The sequence below is a fragment of the Pogona vitticeps genome, chromosome 2, assembly GCF_051106095.1.
Source record: "Pogona vitticeps strain Pit_001003342236 chromosome 2, PviZW2.1, whole genome shotgun sequence".
NCBI lineage: Eukaryota > Metazoa > Chordata > Lepidosauria > Squamata > Agamidae > Pogona > Pogona vitticeps.
The window spans coordinates 309,907,217-309,931,540 of NC_135784.1; the positions used below are offsets into that span (position 1 = coordinate 309,907,217).

Below are 24,324 nucleotides of genomic sequence, written 5' to 3' on the forward strand. Positions count from 1 at the left end.
CAGTATGGAAGGCCAGGAAACGTCCCCTGTAAGTACGTTTCAGATGTCATTTTGGAAAGAATGTCAGACGTTGTGAGTGCCTGCCAGCTGATATTTCATACGTGGGAACCAGCGATTTGGAGATGGTCTCCTAATAATCAGGAAGCTCTCTGCATTCTTGATAGAGAGGCGTCCCCAGGAATTAGGGAACAGGCCACCTTTCCAGTGGAACGAGTAGGTAGAGAGGGACAGCTGGAACATCAATGGACACGTTGAAAGAGGCAAAGATGGAGACACAGAGCGAGCTGCTGGACGATGCTCTGCTCTTCAGTGATGAGTAGCTTTAGCATCTTTCTATCTCAGTAATGTATAATATTGGAACTCCAGAGCTGGAAGGGACCCTATGGATCACTGAGTCCAACTCCTTTCCAAGAGGCCCAGTGGAGAATCAAATTCCCAGCCTCTGGCTTTGCAACCAGATGCCTAAGCCACCAAGCTATCCCAATTCACCCAAGGAAGAATTCTCCAAATTCTGAATGGGATGGAAGTCAGGAGATGTTGTCTGGGGAAGTGGCCCACGTTGCTTGCTGGGGAATGGAGGAACTGTTTGCCTCATCTTACTTGCAGAGTTACCTCATTCTGATGTGACAGTACACTATGGTGTACCAGAAGAGGAGCAACCAGGATTGTACAGCCCTCTCTCTTCTTCCAGCACAGCTGCGAGAGAAAGACAAACACTTCTTCCATTTTGAACTTACCCAATATAGACTTATATCTGAACCTTAAACTGTGGTTTATCTTAACTATGGTTTGTTGAAATTAGCCAGCTTCATAGACCATGTTTTGAAGTTGGCTTATTCTGGTAGTTAAGATTAATGACAATTTTGTCTGTCTTTTGCAGGAATGCTGAGGTTAAGGAACCAGATTGTGGTTGATAATAAAAAATGGAAGTGTGGCTTTCTCTCTCTGCTGTGCAATGGCACCGGAGAAGCAGATGGGGAGGGGAGGGCTCCTATGAACTTTGTCACATAATGATAAGCCACAGGAAACTATTATGCCCAAATACAGCTTTTAAGACTGAAGGGAACCTTTTCTGAGCATCATTACTGAGAAGATGAGCAGATGGACCCGCTGTAGAAGCCCTGTTTTCCACAAAGTTACTCTCAGCTTTAAGTATACTTCTTACATCAGTATAATTCCCCCTTGTTACTTCGATCCAGTACTTTCTACCTGTGAGGGCTGAGGGTCAGAGCATCAATTAGGAGAGAGGCCCTCCCCTTTTTTTTCTTGAGTTGCTTTTTAGAAGTTTAGAGGACTCCATGCCTGAATCATACTGGCTTTATCAGAGATGTGTATGGACATAGTAGGGCCCTGAGTTTAGCTTACACACGCTAAATTATATTAAATTAATTAAATTAACACACGCCTCAAATGCATAAGGGGTGTCTGTGTGCTCAGCGCACCTTCTTAATATCAGTTTCTTGAAGGCAAGTCACATCTCAGACGTGACATCAGAACCAGGATTGTATCACTCCATATGAGCGTTCTCAGCTTTTAGCAAATCTTCCTAGGAAGCCCTTCTCTCGGTTCCACCACCTTCCCAAGCTCGTTTGGTGAGGACACGAGAAAGAGGGCCTTCTCTGTGGCTGCTCCCAGGCTTTGGCGTGAGCCACCTCCCCAAAAAGCCAGGCTGGTCCCCTCCCTCGGGTCCCTCCATCATCAGCCAAAAACCTCCCTTTTCAAGCCAGCTTTAAGGCAAAAACTGGAGATCTGGTAAATGCTGTAATTGTTAGATTTAGAGGTTTTTAAATTTTTATAAATTTGTTTTTAATCTAGGTTTAATATTGACTCATGTTCAATTGCTTTTTTAAAAAATATGGTTTTCGTATAGTATTTTAAACCTGCTAGCATTGTATACAGGCACTCCTCATACAACTAGGTCGTTAAGCAAATTGGTCAATAAGTGAAGAGCATTAATACTGTAGTATGCAGGAGTAGTAAGGGAGGTGCCGTCAGGAAGGAGCTTGGTGAAGACACATGCACACATTTACGAGGGGTTGAGACAGGCGGACGTCTGAGCCGTCATTAAACAGATAGGTTGTTAACTGTCGTTCTAAGGGCTGTGAGCCATCTTGGTTCCCCTCTGGGGATGGGGGGGGCAACTGAATAAACAAACAAACGAATGAATGAATGAAATTCCACTAGCAAATTTGGTGGCTGCTGAAAAGATCCCCATGAACCCAAAGGGTAATTTACCTCACGTGTTCCTTAAATTTCTCCAATTTTTTCCCCCTTCACCAGGAGACGAGGAATGCTACGGAGAGGCAGATTCGCACGACCTTGATCCTGTGCTATGGGCAAGCAGCCCTGGGCGCAAAGCCGGAGGACATGCTGATGCTGGTGGACTTCATCGTAGCTGAGATCCTTTACCAGTTCCGTGGCACCAATAAGGTCTTCTTCCCTTTCCTTTTGGACTCCTGTTACTCAGGGACTTGGTGCTCCCAGCTTTCTTCTTTCGTGCAAATTTTGGCAGTGGAGACATCAGCTTCACACAAAACCTCCATCCAGGGACTGAAACGGTGTATGTGTTAGGACTGACTCAGGGTGTGACTCGCGGGGCGGCGGGGAATACAGGTTGATCTGTTGTGATTCGCACCTATGAAAGTTAGGTTTCCCAGGTGAATTTGCAGAGGGCCAGCAGGGGGCAGAGGCGGAGAGCTTCTCCAACAGCAGGAGCTGCCTTAACAAGGTGCTAACAAGTGGTCATTGGCAATTCCCACTTCTCTGTGTTTTTTTTTTTATTGGTCTTGTTGATGCTGTGAAAACAGTGAAAATCTCTTCCAGCGCTGAGGTGAAACCTTTAAAAAATGGTTTGGAGACGGGGTACTTGGTTGAGGGGAACTGGCAATCCTGGAGGTGCCCCTTTCCTTTGGGTAAGGAAAGCGGGCAAAAGTGATGTCAAACCAACTGTAGTAAATGTAAATCACCCCAGCAGCTGAACAAAAAAAAAAAGAGACCATACCCTGGTCAAAAAACACATCCACGATAGGCTTCTCTACATACAGCGTTATTTTGTGTAGACTAAACATTCAGAGGTTCTCCCTTTTCCCCCTTATGTGATGGTATTTCTCTTCTATTTGCCGACAAATCATGTTGTATTATTCTGAATTACAATATCTGAGGCCTGGTTTTCTAATTTTCTAATAGAGATTCCAGACAGTTAGAACAACTCAGCTGTTTCCCACTCTAGCCTAAAAAAGCAACTGATTTCTTGAGTATGGCTCAGGTAGGGTTTGGGGAATAAAAGATTAAAATCACCACCAGTTCTCCCTCTGCTCTGCCTCTCTCACTGCCGCTGTAGCCCAACGATATGGCTTTAGAGAGAACCCCTCCACATCAACCCAAGCAATCACACTGACTGGACTGATGTAACTGCAATCAAGTAGAAGCCCCAGTGGCAGAGGGGAAAAATATGGTTGGTGGCGTGGAACTCCAGGCTGATTTGCACTGACCTATGTGTCATGTGGTCAGTGGAAAAAAAATATGAATGACCATCCCAATCTTGGAGCAACCCCCATATTATTTGCCAATATAGTCACCCCTTGATAATTGTTAAATTTTGTTTCACCTGTCATTAGGACAGAACTGTCCTCCACCCAACATATCATATTATTTATTCTGTTCCTCCCTGTACAGCAGTGCTTCCCAACCTTGGGTCCCCAGATGTTCTTGGACTACAGCTCCCAAAAATCCTTGCCAGCACATCTATTGCTGAAGGCTTCTGGCGAGTTTTAATCCAAGAACATCTCTGTGGCATGTACAGTATTACGCTTCTCCCTGAATGTGATTTTATGTTAATGTAATGTTCCCTTCCTTTTTAGGACGAGACCATGAAGCGAATTTTTATGAGGTCTGTGATTATGATAAGCAAAGCACTTCTGCAAAGCAAAAAGGAAAATGTCGAGTTCCCTCATAAATCGGAGCTGGTCATATGCATTATAGTAAGTCAAGTAACCACTCAGGTACTACCCAGGGGTTAACTTAATTTTAAGCCGTGCAGATTTTTAGCAGAGTTTTAGTTGCAAAACTACAGTTTCACCACTCTGCCGCAAAGTTTTGCTTAGCGCAAACAATCCACCCATTCCTTTCATGCTCTCTTCTGCTGCCACAATGACAAGGAGCGCAAGACGCCTGGGTCTCACCGCTGCTGGAGAGCAGGATGAAAATAGCCAAGTGTAGCTTCTTTTCTAAGCCTTACAGCCACATATTTGGGAGCAGAGAGATTTGATTTGCTAGTTTTACTGTACACACACAGCCCTTGACCCTTTTTTTTTGTAAGCCCAGGGGCACACTACCCCTGTGGCCATTGCCAGCAGAACACAAGTGGGAAAAATAATTGCACACCCAGAAGCCCCAAGGAAGCTGAAGACAACTTTAAAATAAGCGATGGTCCCATTGCACACCTTGTTTTAAGTAACAAGATGAGCTTTCTGAAAATTGGAAGTGGGCTTCCCATAATTTCCACTGCTGAATTGCAGTAGCACATGGCCGATTCTCCTGGGAGTGGGACGGATGTCATTGGCTGGTCAAAGTTGCCCGACCTCTTTCTCCCATCTTGTTCCATCATGTGATGCCCAGCATATGTTCGAAATGTTAGTAAGTTCATCTCACAGCGTCAGAGCTCTTTTGTGGGATGTGGAAGTAACAGCCACAGTGAAAAGGAAATGACCTAAATGCACCATAACCAGCTTGCCTTGCAAGCCACCAAAGGACCACTAGGTGGGGGACCATGTCTGTTACGGGCGCCTTGCTCTTAAATACCTGCCCAAGCGGCCGGTATCTGAGTCTGGCCACAACACCGCTTCCAGGAGGTGTAGTCCCCCCCAAAAAAGTAACTTCTCCCAGTTCTGGAATTCAATCCCAGCAGTGGTGGTGATGTTGTCTCTTCTGTGCTGTGTCTCTCCACCACAGGAAGTGATAGAAGAGGAGCCATCCGGGTCATTCTCCATTACGATCCTTCACCAGGCCATGATCACAGTCACTTGCATGACGTACGTACTTGCATTTTGCTCCTTCCAATCCCTTTGGTTTTTAATGAATATAGGACCCCTCTATCCACGGGATCAGTATCCACAGTTTTGCTTATCCACAATCTGAAAATATTAAAAGAAAAAAATAGAAATGCATATTTTCATGATGTATTTATCAGGACTGGCCACTAGAGGGAGATGGAGACTATGCTTTGTATTATTGTTGTTGGGATACATAGCATGGTCTCTGGCTCCCTCTAGAGGTCACTTCTGGTAATACATGGTGAAAATACTTTTTTCTGGATTTTCTGCCTAATGGGTAGTTGATGCCCATCTCTCCTGAGAAGCCGTGGTCTCTCTCCAGCCTTCTAAGATTTGAAGGACAGGCTTCCCCTTCTGCATGAGAGAACATGTGTGTTGAGCTTTCAGGTCTGTCTCTGCTAGAAAATCAACCTCCAGATAGGGATTTAGCGCTTGTTCCCCAGGTGTGGCTAAAATACTTTCCTGATCAATACCAGGGCCAAATTGGTACCCACTCTCCATGTCTCTGCACCCCGCTTCAATAGACAGAAACCAAGTGGACTGAAGGTCTTACATCAGCACGATCGATGAAATACAGTTGCCTACCACAATAGAATGCTGAAGGGAGGCTCTTGAGAGTCCCCTGGACTGCAGAGAGAACAAACCTATCCATTCTGAAGGAAATCAACCCTGAGTGCTCACTGGAAGGTCAGATCTTGAAGCTGAGGCTCCAGTACTTTGGCCATCTCATGAGAAGAGAAGACTTCCTGGAAAAGACCTTGATGCTGGGAAAGTATGAGGGCAAGAGGAGAAGGGGATGACAGAGGAGCAGATGGCTGGACAATGTCATCGAAGCGACCAACATGAATTTGACCCAACTCCGGGAGGCCGTGGAAGACAGGAGGGCCTGGCTCTGGTCATGAAGAGTCGGACACAACTTAACAACTAAAGAGAGACAGAGACCACAATAGGAGCTAATTTAAGTGGTGCATATTGGATTGTTTAATACCCAGAGGTCTAGTCATCGAGAGAGGGGAATATCTAGGGTCTCCCACAGAAGGAATGTCATTGCTACCATCCACACTTCTGTAGTGAACATTGTACAAATGTTGAATTAGTTGTTGGATATGTCCTTCCAAAACTGAGTGTGGTGTAGTGAATAGAGTGACCAACTAGGACTCTGGAGACCTGGGTTCAAATTTCCACTGAGTCATGAAAACTCACTAGGACAGTGGAACTGGTAAAAACACTCCTTAAATATCTCACTTAGCTTGAAAGTCCTATTAGGATCGCTATAAGTTGGCCCACTGGGATGGCACATAAACAACTACTATTTCCTTCCAAAGAGGCTGGCTCATTGATTTCAATCCACTTTCTTCCCAAGCTTTCTTCTGATTCTTTCCCTCCAGTCCCTTGAAGCCCCCGCTGGACTCAGAGGTGAGATCTGAGCTGGTGAGTAAAAGCGTCAAGAAAGTGTTCTCTCTGCCATCCCTGAAAGTGACGAAGCTAAAAGCAGGCATGCCCATGCATCCGATCCAGACACAGGTGACTTGACCTTCCACATCAGGGAAGATTAAAAGATGAGAGGAAAGACAGGGCAGGGTCATGTGATCCATTGTATCCATCCATATGACAGCACTCTGTCCTAGTATTGTGTGTGTTTGCTTGCTGTGGGCTTGTGTGCACACGTCATCTTGAAAATATGCTCTCATCCGGTTTGCAAACAGAAAGCATTTCCTTTAGCTGCACACTTCTCCTTTTGCAAGGAACCCTCTGGCAGACTTGGGCTATTGCCCATTACCCAACAATGCTGGCCTCTGGCACAGGGTGCGACCACGTTGGCAAACCATGCAGGAAATGCTCAGGGATCAGGATGGGCTGATTTGCATTTTTCCCCCTGTTGACCATATGGTGTAAAAGGAAAGACAACAAAACAAAGCAACCTGTAGAGAATGAGAAAAAGAAATGAGAGGAGGAAATCAGCACTCTGCCCTTGTTTACAGCTTATTAGTAGCACTTCTGTAGCTGCACGACCTGCAAGGCTACAATAGATCTACATTAATAAGCTGCAAACAAGGCTGTTTGGCCTATTTCTTCCTCTCTCTATGTGGCCAGTTAATTTGAAAAGATCCAGGGAAAACCCAAATGCAAATTTGCATTTCTCTCACTGTGCAGTTGCACTTCAAGGCCCTTCGGGGTGGAGGGGAGAGCAGACATGAATGTTAGAACAGAGCCCCAGCACACAAATGACAAATGATGAAAAGTAACAAAAAGGAGAGAATAGTAGGCCATTCCACCCCCGCCTTGTCTTTTCTAGATCTGTGTGTAGATTAGTGCTCTTAGGCTTCCTTCCTTCTTTCCCTCTCTTCCTCTTTCTTGCTTCATTTTCTCCTCCATTTTATTTAGGGAGAGGCAGATAATGCCAGCAGCCTCTGCAAGCCAGCTCTAGGGACTTCTGTTACCATGTTTGGAGACCTTTTCCCCTCTTGCATATTTTTGCTTCACTGCCAGCCTCAATTCTGTTTCTTACGCACTCGTTCAGCACTAGATGGTTGCACACCGTAATTACAAACACCCATCTATTTCTAAAAAGAAAGACTAACTTTTCCATCACTGCTTTGTAAAACAGCAACCTTGCGGAACAGATTCTTCCTTCCGCTGCACCTGGTGAACTCTCAAAAGGCGCCATAGGACCATCCCTCTGCTGCTGGCATGTCCCCACCTGTGCCCATAAGATGTTGCACCCATTGTCCTTGGGCTCCATCCAATATCCGATCCCTTTCCAGGTCTTTGGCCATGCAGGTCAGGTCTGAATTGACAAGGGAAAGTCTTTGACTGTGCAGGCATAGTAAAGCCACTGCTTTTTCTTGCTCCACGTCTAGGATTTTTACCACCAGACGGTCGTGGCCTGCCACAACATGCTCACCGGGTTGCTGTCGGAGGCCCCCAATTTGGAGTCGCTGCAGGACATCTTGATAGTAAGGGAGCCACTAAAATTGCCCCAAGGAAAGGAGGGGGAGGGGGAGCTGCCTTGCAGGACGTCCTCCTAAAATGAATTTGTACGGTTGCATCTGCCCCAGATGTTCTCTTAGAAGCCCAAGAGTAGATGAAGTGTAAAAGCCTGGATGAGCTGTTTTTAAAATAAAATTAGAACTCCCAGAATCCCCTGGCCAGCATGTGCCGGATGTGGGATTCTGGGAGATTTAATCCTATAAAGCAAATTTCCCAGCTCTGATTCATTCGATCTCCTGCACAATGTTAAAAGCAACATGTGCTGCCTATAGGCTGCCCCATAGCGCTTAAGCAGCACACTTTAAAGCACTATCTGGGCGGTTTGCAATTTAATTATGAAGGCTACGCCTTGCACCCTGCCCCAGCAAGCTGGGTCCTCCATTTACTGACCTCAGAAGGATGGAAGGCTGAGTGAACCTCAAGCCGGCTACCAGGGACCGAACCCAGGTTGTGGACAGAGTTTTGGCTGCGGTGCATCAGTTGAACCACTGTGCCTTGAGGCTCCAGCGATTTACTGCCCTATTATAATGCCACTGCAGTTATACCAACATAAATAAGCAAAAGGAGGTGGCCCAACATCAAATTGAGATCATAAGCAGAGTCGTTACTGCAGTACTGCAGTTTAATTGCAGCACCACAAAGTTCTGCCCGCCGTGCCGTGAGCCTCTCTTGTCTGCATCTAAACCTTGCTGCCGTTTTTTGCATGACCATCCTTCTTGTGCTGAACAAATATTTACAACGCTTTCTCTGCATGATGTGGGGAGCTAAGCCTTGACATTGCCAAGTCCACCATGTGAGAGAATGAAAACTTAGAAAGAACCAAAAGAGAGCAGCTTTGGATCAATCTTCAGCTGTCACAGAATAGCTAAAGATTGCTTCAATCTTTTGCTTCTGCTCCAGAGTCAGCAGCTGCCCCTGGTTCTTCTCTCCCCGCTAGCAACTGGTTCTCAGAAGCAGACTGCCCCTGACTGAAGAGGTTCCACTGACTCTCCTGGCTGTAGAAGCCTTTCCCAGACGTTTTAGGCTGCCTCTCCGAGAATCCTCCACCAGCCTTGTCTGGATTTAAGCCTTTTCCTCCAAAATGGTTCTGCTTATGAATTCATTTCCTCCACTACCCCTTGTGCCGGATCTTGCCAGTACAGTAGAGATATTTTTGTTTTCTAGCTCAGGGGATGAAATTAAACTCCGGACAGCAGCCAGCTGCAAATGAAGGATTTCAAATTCTCCCAGCCACATCTGAGGGTTCCAGTCCTAACTCAGAGCCCAGAAACTTAGATACCAGGGGAGGGAGGGAGGGAGGGAAGGAGGGAGGGACAGTTTCAAACTAAATACTTCACATGTTGCCTGCTTATCAAGAAAGAACAGGTAGAGGCTGGAATCCTGATGATGATTTATGACCCAGCCACATTACTAGACACATGTCTGTTGCACAATCAGGCATGTACCTAATAAAGCAACTAGTTTGTCTTTAATTACCATATTTTTCCGTTTATAAGACTATACTTTTGTCTAAAGTCTTTAGACTAAAAATTGAGGGTCATCTTATACAGGAAAGTCAACTGAGGAGAGAACAAAAACAAGTGGAGGGGAAAGCAAGGATCAAAGCAATCCTGCAGCGTTTTGATGCCTTTCCCGCTACGCTTGCTAATCCCCACTTGGAATTCTTAATTTTGGATTAGAAAAGTGGGGGCGTCTTATACATGGGGGTGTCTTATAGACAGAAAAATACGGTAATGACAATTTCCTATGGTGAGTTAGGCAATGTAACTTATGCATGTGTCAATCGCCAACAGTCTGCCAGATCCTGTATTCCTCTGCTGACAAGTAAATCCCCATTAATTTGCACCGATCCTTTCCCTTTGCAATTGGATTTTTCAATAGATCCTCTCTGGTCCCAGCAAGAGCCAGTTGGTGGCCACGATGCTGTGGCTAAAGCTTTCTTTGCCTTTTCCTTTTCCTTCTTAGCACACAAACAGCTGGATAGACTCCCCAAAGAACTACGAGCGGGAAAGGGCTATTAGAGGCACGAGTCACCTCCTGAAGTTTGCCTCGGAACACTTGGAATTTGATGTGAGTGAAAGCCTGAGGTGACACACGCACACACACGTGCATGCGCGCGCGCGTGTACATGCACACACACACACACACACACAAAGAGATTGCTCAGTCCGTCCCGAACGTGTGCCTGGAAGGGGCAGGAAATCCTTTGTGATCCATATGGGTCACAAGAACATTAACTTTCAGCCGTTAATGCGAAAGCCTCCAAAGTAGAGAACAAGACACTACTGCTCTTATTAAATTGTATTTATTTATATGCCACTTCCGTGCCCAAACTGAGAACCATATCTTAGAGCAGTCCAACGACGGAACCTATGACCTTCGGCAGGAGCTGAGCGCTTCAATGCTGGAGGCCTTCAAGAGAACATGGGACAACCCTCTGTCGGATCTGCATTGATTTGGATTCCTGCCTTGAGCAGGGGGGTTGGATTGGATGGCCTTCGGGGCCCCTTCCAATGGCATTTGAACTTGACAACAACTCCCAGATAGACACACTTGCTAGCGTACCTGCATCTTCCTCCAGAAAATGCACAGTGTCCACATGTCCCACTCTTTATGCCCAATTGTGGTTTCTCCTTGCTTGCTACTCAAGGACATGAAACGCACCCTGTCAGATCACAACTGGGTTGGGTTGGAAGGGGCCTTATAGGGCTATCAAGTCAACCCCTCTCTTAAATGCCAGAATCCAAATCAAAGTTTAACCTTCTAGGCCCTTTCCAACTCCATGATTCTAGGGTTCTAGGACTCCTGATTCCTTGACCCTCCCAGCTGCTGAGGAAACTGGTGGGGAAGATGAATTATGGATTGTGAAGCTCAAGCGTGCTGTGATTTGTCTCACTGGGAAGAGGCATGGCTCAGATCTGGGGCCCTTCCCAAAGGTTGTACCTGAAGACTCAACACACACTACAGTGGTGCCTCGCTAGACAGTTACCCCGCATGACAGTTTTTTCGCTAGACATTGACTTTTTGCCATCACTATAGCGATTCGCAAAACAGTGATTCCTATGGGGGAATTTCGCTGGACAGTGTTTGGTTCCTGCTTCGCAAACTGATATTCGCTAGACAACGATTCTGACAGCTCCCTCCGTGCTCGCAAAACGGGTGTTTTCAGGACCTAAGCTTCGCAAGACAGCGATTTAAACAGCTGATCGGCGGTTCGCAAAGCAGCTTTCCTATGGCCAATCTTCGCTAGACAACGACAAGTCTTCCCCATTGGAATGCTTTAAACAGGTTTCGATGCATTCCAATGGGGAAACGCTTTTCACTAGACAATGATTTCGCTAAACAGCGATTTCAGTGGAACGGATTATCATCGTCTAGCGAGGCACCACTGTATTTTCTCTTCAAAAGGGCTCCGAGTGACACAGTTGGCTTTTTGGCATGCCTGTGGGAATGTTTAGAGTAGAACTTAACTCTACACATAGGCCACAAAGGACTGCACTTGAGATGCAACCACACACCCAAGAATCTTGGAGCCCATGAATGCTTTGAATGTTTTACTTGTGAATTTGGTTTTCCGTCCTCTATTTCATTTTATTCCATATGTCCGAAGAAGTGGACGTGATCCATGAAAGCTCACATTAAAATATAATAGTTAATCCTTAAGGAGCTACATGTTTTATTAGTCTTTTTGTTTGTTTGTTTTCTTGGGATTTTCCTTTAGATTTTGCCTGATTATTTTTGTAGCGGTGGCTCTCTTTTTCCTTTCCAGACCTCCCAGGAATTTTCTCTGCTCGGACAGCTGGTGGCACTGTTGGGCCTCCACATCGCTGACAGTGTGAAGGAGGTTGGCCAGGTAGCCGCCGAAGCTATGTATCATCTCCACTACATCATCATGAGCAAAATGGGTGAGGGGCATGCTGGGAAACCTTTGAAGCCTAGAAGCACAGTGTGTGGTAGCACTAGAAGGGGGCCCCAGGGGTCCTCCGGTCCAACCCCCTGCCAGAGCATCCCTAACAGAGGGTCTACCAACCGCCCTTGCCAGCTTTAGGTCTCTGGAAGTTGTCATCTTTATTTAAGATTTATTTTAAAATATTTTTACCCCACCTTCCTCCTTGAAAAGGGCCCAAGCTCTGAGACACAGCCCACAATCCTAGCTTAGGTACTTGTATGCCCTTGTATGTGTGAACGAGTCAGTGAGAAAACTATCTCTTTGCATAGGGTAAAACAGGGGTTGTTCTTGTTTAGTCGTTAAGCCATGTCTGACTCTTGGTGACCCCATGGACCACAGCACGCCAGGCCCTCCTGTCTGCCACAGCCTCCCAGACTTGGGTCAAATTCATGTTGGTCACTTCGATGACCCTGTCCATCCATCTCGTCCTCTGACGTCCCCTTCTCCTCTTGCCTTCGCTCTTTCCCAGCATCAGGGTCTTTTCCAGGGAGTCTTCTCTTCTCATGGGATGGCCAAAGTATTGGGAGCCTCAGCTTCAGGATCTGTCCTTCCAGTGAGCACTCAGGGTTGATTTCTTTCCAAATGGATAGGTTTGTTCTCTTTGCAGTCCAGGGGACTCACAAGAGTCTCCTCCAGCACCGCAATTCAAAAGCATCAATTCTTCTTGACTCTTTGTGACCCCATCGACCAGAGCACGCCAGGCCCTCCTGCCTTCCACTGTCCCCGGAGTTGGGTCAATTTCATGTTGGTCGCTTTGATGACCCTGTCCATCCATCTCGTCCTCTGACGTCCCCTTCTCCTCTTGCCTTCGCTCTTTCCCAGCATCAGGGTCTTTTCCAGGGAGTCTTCTCTTCTCATGGGATGGCCAAAGTATTGGAGCCTCAGCTTCAGGATCTGTCCTTCCAGTGAACACTCAGGATTGATTTCCTTCAGAATGGATAGGGTCGTTCTCCTTGCCGTCCAGGGGACTCTCGAGAGTCTTCTCCAGCACCACAGGGGGACTCTCCCAAAAAACCTAAATATGGAAGCTACTTTGACCTATCCATACAGCACACAGTGGTGTATGCTATGCCTGTGAATTTTGCCAACACCGATTCATAGAATGATAGGATTGTAGAGCAGAAAAGGACCTCAAAAAGCAGCTGATTTTGCAGCAAAAGCTTCCCTGATAAGAGCCCTCTCACACCTGTTTAAAAAGTCCGAAAAAGGAGAGTCTGTCATCTTCCAAGATCGACCAGTCCACTGTCGAAAAACCCATCCCCTCAGGATGTCCTTCCTCACTTCTCCTCTTATCCTTTAAATCTTCTTTTCCTTTGGATCTTACCCTCTGGAGCCACTGAGGTGGGGTGGGGGACCTACTCATTCTTCCACACGACGCTCCTTGAGATTTGTTGTTGTTACGTGCTGTCCAGACAACTTATAGTGACCCTAACAGGGCTTTTCAAGTACGTGAAATATTTAAGAAGTTTTCATGGCTGAGCGGGGATTCGAACCCTGGTCTCCAGACTTGATATTGACAGATGGCCGCCTTACCCTTCTCTTTTCCATGCCAAATATACCAAACCCCCTCAACTGTCCTTCTAGAGTCTTAGAATCAAGTTGGATCTTGATGTGTTTCTTACACATTTCAGCCAATATCCTTCCTGAACGGTATGGTCCAAAACTGTCTAAAGGACTCCAGGGGAGATATGATCAAAGCAGAACAGAACGGTGCTATGACTCTGCTTGATCTGGATGCTGTACTTTTGTCAATGTAGCTAGAATTTCGTTAACTTCTTTTCTTGCTGCACCACCCTCGTCACACAGGTTTCTGGTCTAGTTAGACTTTTCACACGTACTATTCTTAAGCTTGCTATCACCCATCTTACATCTATACATCTGGTCTTCTTCTTTTTTCAAGGAGGAACTTCAAAAAATTTTCACATTGAAAATCATTTTGTTCCTTTTGGACAAGGGCTCCAAAACATGAAGGTGACCTTGAATTCTGATTCTGTCTTTTGAAGTACAGTGGTGCCTCGCATAGCGAGGTTAATCCGTTCCGGATTAACCTTCGCTATGTGAAAACTTCGTTCCGGATTAACCTTCGCTATGTGAAAACTTCATTAAACGGAAAGTAAAAAGCCATTCCAAATCGGCTGAAAACTCACTGTTTAGCGAAGTCTTCCCATAGCCGGCAGCCATTTTCACGCCCTCGGTAAGCGAGGGGAGGGCGCGAAAACACTGCGCACGGCCATTTCGGCTGTTCCAGCAGTCATTTTGGACCCGCCGAACAGCTGATCTGCGGGTCGCAAAGCGAAGGTCGGTAAGCGAAACGCTTACTGATCTTCGCTATGCAAATTTCGCCCATTGGGACCATCGGTAAGCGATTGCATTAGCGATCGCGGAAACCGCATCGCTATGCAATTTCGTCGTTATACGATGTGCTCGTTAAGCGAGGCACCATTGTATTAACGACGCCTATCAGTTTGGCGTCGTCTGAAAATTGGAGGTGCATCCAATTTCGTTCTCCTCCCTCCTTCATGCTCTCAACCAGATCATTTATAATGATATTAAACAACACCGGGTTCAGTACAGAACTCTGTGGAACCCCAACTTGTCTCTTCTCTCCAGGAGGACGAGGGTTTTGCGGTGGCCAAACTTTGGGTACAGTCTGGAAAGCAGCTGCAAATCTCATCAATAGTTTATGGGGATGAAGGTGAGGGTGCGACAGACAGAAGCCCTAATTGAACCCAGCCCTTTGCCTTGCGTATCCGGGCCCTACACGCACCCAGAATCTCTGGGCAAACACAGTGAACATGACAGCTGCTTTATTCCCACCGTCCTTGATTTTATTTCCACCAAAAGCCTTCATGTAATTCTTCTGTTTCCAAGCATTGCATTCCTAGAGGTAGATGCTTAGGCTGCCCCCATCCTCGAAGGTCTCAAGCCGGAAAAAGATTTAGAAGTAGCTTGTGTCTTTTTCTTAAAATCAAATCTATTTTTTTAAAAAAAAAATCCGTGTTGTTGTTGTTGTTTTACACTTTTCGCATCCTTTCCCACTGAGTTCTCACCTAGTTTATGTCCCAGAGGGTTTCCATGCCCAGGATTTCAACGGCACAAACAGGTTTGCACTGTTCGGCCACTTTTGGGGAAAAAACAAGGCAGTCCGCAGTTGAACACTGGGAGGCAGTGGGCAGGAGTTAATAACACTGTGTTTTACCCCTGAAACCAACCCAAAACTGTCTAGCTAAAGCCATGGAGAAGAAACGCAGGAATAAGAAAGGGAATATCGTGAAATGGTACCGAGAAGATTTTTTCATTCCTGGACCCAGCATCTTTTACAACAACCTCTCTAAAGTGGCAAAGGTATGGCTATGGGAATAGATGATAAGATCTTGCTTTTTCCTGGCTTTTCTTCTTGGGCCAGAACTAGAGATGGGAAAAGCCAGCCAACAGGGCTTGTATCATCATCACAAGCTCACAGCCTGACCTCATGCTGCAAATTGGTTTGCTTTTGTTTTGTGATTGGCTGTCAGGAGGTAAATAGGGGCGTCATTTGCAAATCTGATGGAGCTTTGAAAGAATGATGTATGTACCTGATCTCTGGCTCCCTCTTGTGGTCATTTCTAGTAACTTCATAATCAGAAATATATATATTTGCGGGATTTTCTTTTAATTTTTTAGACCATGGATAAGGGATCAGCAGATACCGATCCCATGGATAATGGGGTCCTACTGTACACCTTTTCCTTACTGTGTGATTGGACCTTTGTTCCTGTTTCATTCAAAGTTTGCCTGCTAAGCATCTTTTGTTCTACGGCCAAAATCCTGCGGGCGTTTCCATCATTGACATGCAGCGGCTAATTGTGGCTCATCGCCAAGGCAATGGCCGTGTGTCTGGGTCATGCAACTGGATGCACGGCCAGGTACGCAAGCCAAATGCACCTGGGCTGTTTGTCAACTAGCTGTCATTCACTGCAGCAAGACGCAGGAACCTGTGAGATTCTGGCCAACATATATTTTCCTCAGCTGGCCCCAGGAGAGTCACACAGCCCAGCTTTTGCTGACCCTTGTGCCGTTTCAGACAAGAGGGGGTGGCCTCCTTTTCTGAAAAGAAAATACCAGCCTGGTTTTGGGTAGTTTAAGAATTTTTGCTTTGTGCTCAGAGAAACAGGAAGAGAGGCGCTCAGAGAGAAAAGCTGCAATAGATCCGAGTCTGTGGTATGGCCGTCAGTCACGGGACGTCATGTTTTTGCCCTGTTCCAAGAACAGACGAGAGTCCAGCTCAGGGCTACTGATGGGGCCCCCTAAACAGACCCTCCAGCCATGGGTGGAGAACCTGCCTGGTCAGGGGATCCTAGAGGGAGCGCTTGAGTTGCAGAGAAACAGGAAGGCTTGGAAGGAGAAGGGAACCCCCCTGACCCACCTCTTTCTCTCCTTTGTGGCAGGCTTTTGGGGAGCATCTCTCCACCAACCAGGTCACCGATCTCTCGCTCAAGACCATCAGCAGCCTCACGCATGAAGACAAAGCCATTTCCCAGGCTGCCGGGGTCCTGCTTAGCTCCTTCTTGGAAGAATGCGGGATGGACCTGGAGGACGTAAGAGGCCAAAGGGGTGGTTGGGGGGGGGTGAAGCAGGCAGGCAGACCGTTGGCCTGGGGCAGTAAGCGCTGGCTGTTTCTCTCTCGGTCTGGGACTAGGCAGGCAAGGGGTTCTGGTTACTGCTCAGCCACTTTGCCAGGTCACCATGGCCAGCCATGGTCTCTCGACCTGGCCTACCTTACAGGGATGTTTCACAGATTATCAACAAACAACAGAACAATGCAACAAGCTTTCTTAGTTTCTAGGAAGAAAGGACGGGACATGGATTCAGGGGGAAAAATGTTGCCGGGATTTACATTTCTGGTAAAATCCCTTTTGGCTATACAGTCGAGGTACAGAAATCCACAGACGAGAATAGCTAGAAGTTCTCCAGAGTCTACCTCTTTCTCACTAACAGGCTTTCTTCAGTGCTACCTTTACTGCAGCCGTATTTAGCAACCAACTGAACAGGTCAACAGCAAACAAACAACTGCATCCAACAGACTACTAAAGCAAGGGAGAAAGCACTTAGTAGAGAGGCAGGGCTCTCTTTGAATTCAAGGGCTGGAAGGAACCATTGGATAGTGCTGGATAGATACACAATCACCTCAAGTCAGAAAAGTCCTTCCCAGATACACAAACTACTGATAGCATGCAAAGCTGCAAGTAAAACTCCAACCCAAACAAACAAAAACCTAACCCAAATACATGCCACCTTAAGCTCAAACTGATATAAAGAACCTGTTTCTGCCACCAACTTGAAAAAGAGGTCCTTTATTTGCCCCCAGGGGGGCAGAAGTGGAACCAAGGATGACCTGAGGCTATCCACAGGTGCAATTAACTTAAAGATTTATTTAAATCAGAGCAGATAAACAAGGAATAAGATCCACAAAATGAAAACACAGTGTAAGAGAAATAAAAGTAAAATCAATGGATTTCTAACATAGTACAACGCAGCAGTGAAATTAAAAGTGCAAAGCAGACCAACCAGTATTAAAGTCCCAGATGAAAATAGAGTTATGCAAAATTAGCCACAGTTAGTCCTTTATAAAACCACTATATTCGCCCCAAACCTTCCCCTGGCCCTCTAATTGAAACTCACTAATTTTTCAGCAGTTTGGACTATAAGATCAAAAAAGAACGACATACAGCGAACTGTTCCACGAAACAGATTCCTGAAGATTCAGGAGAATGTGCCGGAGAATGGATCCAGAAAATCAAAAGGAAAACTGTAAAATAAAACAGTAAGAGAGAGAGGGAGAGCAAGGGAGGTGTAAAATCTGCTAGAAGGATTCATCTATCCCATTGTTAACACTGAAACTTCTCCCAGAATCGAAGCAAACTAAGGCCCAACAGCCCCAGAGCTGTCAAAATCTGCATAAGCAAAGATTACATAAGGAAAAAAAAATTGAACCAAAAAAAAGAGGATCTCCATGCGAGTGAGCATGGATGCGAAGGTGGACGGATGTGTCTCTAAGCCTGAGTCTCACGCCCCTAATTTTCCAGCACTCTGGCTTGGCTTCCTTACCTTCACTCCTAAAATTCAGTTCCGTGTTGGTAGAGGATGGTAAGTTTATTGCCAGAAAGTGAATCATCCTTTTGTCCCGCGGCGCACCATGTGACCGTAGCATCTTATCAGGGTACATTCTGGGCCTGGAGCCATTGAAAGGGTTCGACCTTGTAGCCTGTCCAGACCATTCCCTTGTCTTCCAGCTCAGCCCTTCCTGCCACAGCAATCACGTAGCTTGTCTTTTTTTCCCCCCGCTCCTTCCATCATGGAAAAGGTCCAGGCTGGGATCCATCCTCAGCCCTCTTTGCCAACAGGAAAAGGACCGTTCTGCTGCCTGTGAATCAAACCCAAGTTTTCCTTGATGCCATGCCATAAATGACCCATTCCACAGGTCAGTGGTCTGTTCCAGAGGCCAGATAATAGCACTCCCGTCCAGTCCACGTGTCCACCGATCTTCTGTCCAGTTTACCCTAAGAGCTGGACCTGATTAACCCAACTCACATCTTTTCTCCTTGTGCTTAATGAACTAGGACAGTTAATTGATCACCATTTTTGGAGTTTTCAGCTATCACTATTTTCGGAGTTTTCTCGACCTCGATTCCACTTCACAAGCTGCAGCCAGCCAGAAGGGTTGACAAACTCGGAGCCCAATAGTGTCACATTGGCCGCCTTTCCTTAAGTCCACTTAATTTAGAAATATGTCAGCAAATGCAACTCATGCCAGTAAAAATGCATTCCTATCAAAAGGCTCCTTTTGGGTCTTAGCCATAGTTAGCCACCAAGTTCCTGAAATTAAGTGCGTAGAAACCATTCGTAACTGTGCTGAGAAATGCCAGAGGCTCTGAAGGCCCGTACAGTATTTGTTCCATTGTAGACCGCACATCGTCGCCACCAAAATTCAGTGACAAAATTCAGGAAATACAAAAGGTAGGCATGAAAGGTATCCGTCCCTAAACACAGCAGGGAGCCATTTTAATTTCCTGGTGGCCATTTTGAAACCGCCAATCAGCTGTTAAAAAAAACATCATTTTGTGAAGAATCGGTTCCTGAAGCAGGGAACCGATCATCGCAAAGCGAAAAAACCCTATTTAGACCATCATTTTGCGATCGCAAAATCGATCGCAAAAATGTCGTCGTGAAGCGGATTCGTCATAATGCGGGGTTATCATAAAGCGGGGCACGACTGTACACCAGACAACATTCTCATAGTCATAGGACGGAGAAAAGTCTGGATCATTGACCTTGCAATTCCAGGGGGTGCCAGAGTTGAAAATAAAGAATTGGAAAAACTAACAAGGACAGAGACCTGGCCATCAAAACATCTCACCTCTGGAAGAAACATACTTCAGTGGTCCCCGTCGTCATTGGGGCTTTGGGAACAATATCAAGAAATTTCACACCGTACTATAAGCAGTTGCAGATCTCAGAAATCAGACCATCAGAGATACAAAAAATGGCAATATTAGGAACAGCATACATACTTCTCTGATATTTAACAGATTCTTAGGTTTTTGGTTAAAACTTGTATCTGTTGTATAATACCAGTCAATGTTTTTATAATTTTGATTGCCTGTGCCTGGTATTTTTTGAATAATAATAATTTCTAAAAGTATTATTATTATTATTATAGAACTGCAGAGCTGGAAGCTCTACGGAGCATTGATTCTTGTCACCTTGTCAAGGAGGCAAGTGAGGAATCGAACTCCCAACCCAGATGCCCAAACCACTGAGCTGTCCAGCAGGTCTATTCATACAGGTGGAAGGTATCCAGTCCAATAGTGGTTCTGTTCATATAGGTGTAGGGAGTCCCTTACCACTGGCACTGGGATGGTATCCTAATTTGGTCTAGGAGGGCCCGCCGGGAGACCAGCTGCTCTGAATGGTGAGAGAGGAGGCAGGAGACAGATTTCCATCCTTCTGATCCACTTTGTCTTCTTTTAGCTGCCCATCATTGTGAAGGAAATTTACAGCCACCTCATGAACGTCAACGACCCCGTTACCAAAGAAGAGACCCTGAAAGCAGTGTGCAGCCTCGCCTCGAAACGTCTGAACGGGGTGGTGGACGTCCTCCTGGAATGCTCGGTGGAATGCGATGAGTATGGTCTTCAAGGAGAGGAGCCAATCCTCTCCCCATAATGTTTTCATTGGTGTGTTGGGCGGGGGGAGAGGTTGGCTTTAAACAAACTCCGCCACAGGGACTGCCTGACCCAGACTTGGGCTTGATCAAAACGTTTCCATGGTTTCCACCACATCCACTTCGCTAGGGAGCAGTTTTTCAAATAGTCCGATGCCCTGTAAAGTCATGTGTGGACCATCAATCGCACTGTGCAATTTGGCCGCTTCCTTCTGAGCCAGATGCACGATAGAGTTGACTGGTTTTATCAGATCTTTTGCTGGTGCACCACTGATGACAAACTCATCAGTAGATCATAGTAGATAGTCATCATCATCATCATCGATATCTCAGAACTGCAGAGCTAGGAGAGACCCTATGGATCGCTGAGTCTAGTCCTTGTCAAGGAGGCCCACCCGTGGAGGGAATCAAACTCCCAACCTCTGGCTCTGCAGCTGAGCTATCCCACTGAGCTATCCTCAGTGCTATCTCACAAGATAATCTTTTGTCTCTTTTCCACCTGATCTAGCAAATCCAGCTGCTTTTAAACAGCCAAGGAACAAACCAAGGCAGTTTTATTCCAGTCATTTAATAACCCTCGTTGGGCAACACAGATGCCTTGACCACATCTCAACAAGGCTGGAAGTCTGCTGGTGGCCCACTGGGCCAGTATTTCATGAACCACAGGTCATGTGGGCTGCCTGGGACAGTGGCTGAGGTTGTGACATGACACTGGGTGGGATTAAAGCCCTCTCCAGCAGGACGTCTTGTGGCACTTTGCAGAGTTACAAGCTGCCATTAGCTTCAGCTTTCGTGACCTCCTTTAGAGAAGGAAGCTGTGGACCATGAAAGATGGCGCCGAAGGAAGCTTGTTGGTCTTTAAGGAACCACAAGACCTTGTTGGTTTTTACTGCAATGGGCTAACGTGGATGCCCTTATGGAAAGCCCTCTTCAGGTTTTGCATTTCTCGCTGGTCAAATAAGTGAGGAAGGAGTGTGCTAGCCTGTTTCCTTCTGTTTCTTCTGGTGACCAATGAGGATGAGGCTCCAACATTGGGGAGAGCAAACTGTTCCAGCCACAGCAACACAACTCCACAAAGCATCTCGGGCTGCAACCAGTCTTTTTAAAAGCCTACTTTAGCATCAGTGTGGGGGGGTTCTGAAAGACTGGCTGAAGCCGAGGAGCAAATATTTTGAAGCGAGGGGGAGCGGAGGGGTGTCCTAGGGATCTGGCTGTGGAGCCAGAGGTTGGGAGTTCGATTCCCCTTGGATGCATCCTTGGCAGGGGCTGGACTTGATGATCCATAGGGTCCCTTCCAGCTCTGCAGGTCTAAGAGGATGAGGATGGTTGACCAAACCAGTTGAAGAGCAGCCAGTGTATGCAGGCAGGAGGTGGAAACAGGTGGCATAATGTTGTAGGGAATGCTTGGTGATCATGGCTCGGCTGCCAGCCCCGGCCCTCCATTGGCTGAGGCACCACCATCCAGCTACTGGTCGGGATAACTATGGTTTAAATGCAGTCCTTTAAATGTTGTTAGACTGCAGCAACCCTCAACCCAAGCCAAGGTGGCTAATAGTGACGAATGCTGGGAGAAGCAACCCAACAACATGTTGTGGGATCCAGAAGACTGACTCTGTCCAGCCCTGGTTTAAACAAACCACACTTTCTTTGTTTCAGATATAACAGCAAACTGAGATTGGTTTCCAGGGAACACATGCTAGCTTCATACTTCTCATAGCCACGGTGAAAAAAGCAGGAATGAAGGTTCTTGAGACGCTTGAGGTTCTATCAGGCTAATTCCTGCAAAACTAGACTGGGCAGGACCAGGAGAAAGATTTAAACAGAGGAAGGAACCAAAACTGAGTAGTACTTGCTTGAATCCTCATAGTGTTCTCACCAAAAAGCAAATGTGCCACTGGATCCTCTCCCTTATCACCGATGGATGAATTGTTCTATACATCAGATGTAACATGGTGCAGATCACCAGGAACAGATACAAAAAAAAAAAAACAAATTGGGGCAGTCAAAATTAGATATTGCTCTTCTTGTCATTTTGCGGTGCTGAGACAACAGGAATATAAAGGCAACGCAGTAGGACATCCATCTTCACAGGGGATCAGGTCCAAATCCTGCCCCTGTGGATGCTGAAAAACGACAGAGGGAGACAGAAAGGTCTCTGTCTTCCTCGAGTGGCTAGTTCTGGTAACATCCTCCTTAAAAATATTTGGGAGGAGACTTTAATATTTTTAATGTTTTCAGATCATGGATAAGCAAATCAGCAGATCCTGATCCAGTGGATCAGGGGATCAAGGGGCTCCAATTGTACAACTTTTCTTTATTTTTATTTTTTTCAAAATCTGCAGCACTGTGGCAGAGATCTGGAAGGCACTGGTGGCCGATCCGTATTGCAGCATCAAGCTCATGAGACCCCTGCTGAAAAGGCTGCAGGATGAAGACCCCCTTTCTGAAGTCACCTACAGGCGGCACAGCAAGTCAATCATGCCGATGGCGGTACAAAACCCTTCCACGTTCTCTTCTATAATAGGATTAATTTTGACATTTATAAGAAGGTGTGATGCTCAACACGAGGTATCTCTCAACAGCTCAGATCGTACATCTCACCGTTGCCACCATGTGATGCTCAGGTCTCCCTAAGGAGCATTTAGCATTCGGTCAGAGAGTTCATCAGGCCACTTACCTACCACCTTTGTGCTGAGGCAAGTCCCAAGACCTCAGCAATGCATAGTGCAAGCCACTTGAACAAGTCTGACCTTAAAAGAACACTTTATTTTTACCCAGTACAGTGGTGCCTCGCACAGCGAGGTTAATCCGTTCCGGATTAACCCTCGCTGTGTGAAACATCGCTCAACGGAAAGTAAAAAGCCATTAGAATGCATTAAACATGGTTTAATCCGTTCCAATTCAGCCGAATACTCACCGTTGTGCAATGTTCCGGGATGGCCGGCAGCCATTTTCGTGCCCTCCCCTCGCTGAACAAGGGCGCAAAAACGCTGCGATCAGCTGTCCGGCGGGTCCAAAATGGCCGCTGGAACAGCCGAAATGGCCGGGCGCAGCATTTTCGCGCCCTTGGTAAGTGAGGGGAGGGTGCGAAAACGCTGCGCCCGGCCCTTTCGGCTGTTCTGGCAGCCATTTTGAAGCCGCGGAACAGCTGATCGGCAGGTCACAAAGCGAAGGTCAGTAAGCGAACCACTTACCGACCTTCGCTCTGTGAATTTTCCCCTATCTAGGTGCCGTTTTGCAATCGCATTTGCGATTGCAAAAACGGCATCGTTGCGCGGATTCGTCGCTCTACGGAGCGACCGTTGCGTGAGGCACCACTGTACTTTGCAAGTACTGACACATGGGCTTTGTGATTCCTTAGAACAGCTCAGTTAAGTAGGACTCTTAAAGATAGCTAGGTGGCCCTCTCCACCTCCTGGATTTAGCCAGACCCTGCTGTTCAAGAGACCAGTCCTTTGAAAGGATTTTTATAATTAATTTTTATTAGAAAAATAGGGTTTCATAGAAACAGTTTATATTGCTCAAATTTTAGCATAAAGAACATATTCAAATAAAATAACTAATCCCCATTAAAATAATAAACACTATTAAGCTGGGCTAAGGTGGGCTACAGTGGGCTAGCCCCACCTCTTTCTTTCTGTTTATTAAATCCTCTCTCAATCAAGTTCCTTTCTCTCCCATCATTATGGAATCGAATCCCAGAACAAAACTGGATCTCCCTTACTCTCACATAACCCATCGTCCATTTTCTACATTCTCTAACTCCTTCCTTCTTCTTGACAATTCTGGCTGTTAACCAGTTAGTCTCAAGGGGCTGTAACACCTTCCTCCTCCCTTAATTCTCATGAAAGTCCAGGTGTTGCAGGTGCTAATTCTTCTCCAATTAGCTCAGAATGTTGAGTCTTCCATGGGCTTCTCGATTCGACCTTCAGCCCTGTCTCGAAACACGCTGTACCAGTCTTCAGAAAAACAATCTCACAGCACTTAGAAAAAACACATTCCAATGTCTCTTCACACAGAACCTGTCTGACTCCATTTTACATTTCTCTGACTATATCTCCTATACTGCTTCAACTCCATCACAGAAGGCATGTTTCTTCTGACGACTTTCTGGATCGCTCAGTGGAAGA

The 24,324-nt window shown here is 46.3% G+C and overlaps 1 protein-coding gene across 1 annotated transcript in view; it reads left to right on the forward strand.

Annotated features, from left to right (window-relative positions):
• LOC110080494 (maestro heat-like repeat family member 5) overlaps positions 1-24,324 on the forward strand; it is a 52,017-nt gene that overhangs the window by 11,444 nt on the left and 16,249 nt on the right. Inside the window, exons 5-15 of the mRNA XM_078384099.1 lie at positions 2,281-2,430; positions 3,861-3,980; positions 4,951-5,030; positions 6,440-6,575; positions 7,913-8,008; positions 10,008-10,112; positions 11,812-11,947; positions 15,218-15,336; positions 16,419-16,568; positions 20,002-20,156; positions 22,537-22,684. Coding sequence (XP_078240225.1) covers positions 2,281-2,430; positions 3,861-3,980; positions 4,951-5,030; positions 6,440-6,575; positions 7,913-8,008; positions 10,008-10,112; positions 11,812-11,947; positions 15,218-15,336; positions 16,419-16,568; positions 20,002-20,156; positions 22,537-22,684 — 1,395 coding nt within the window. The remainder of the gene's footprint in view (positions 1-2,280; positions 2,431-3,860; positions 3,981-4,950; positions 5,031-6,439; positions 6,576-7,912; positions 8,009-10,007; positions 10,113-11,811; positions 11,948-15,217; positions 15,337-16,418; positions 16,569-20,001; positions 20,157-22,536; positions 22,685-24,324) is intronic.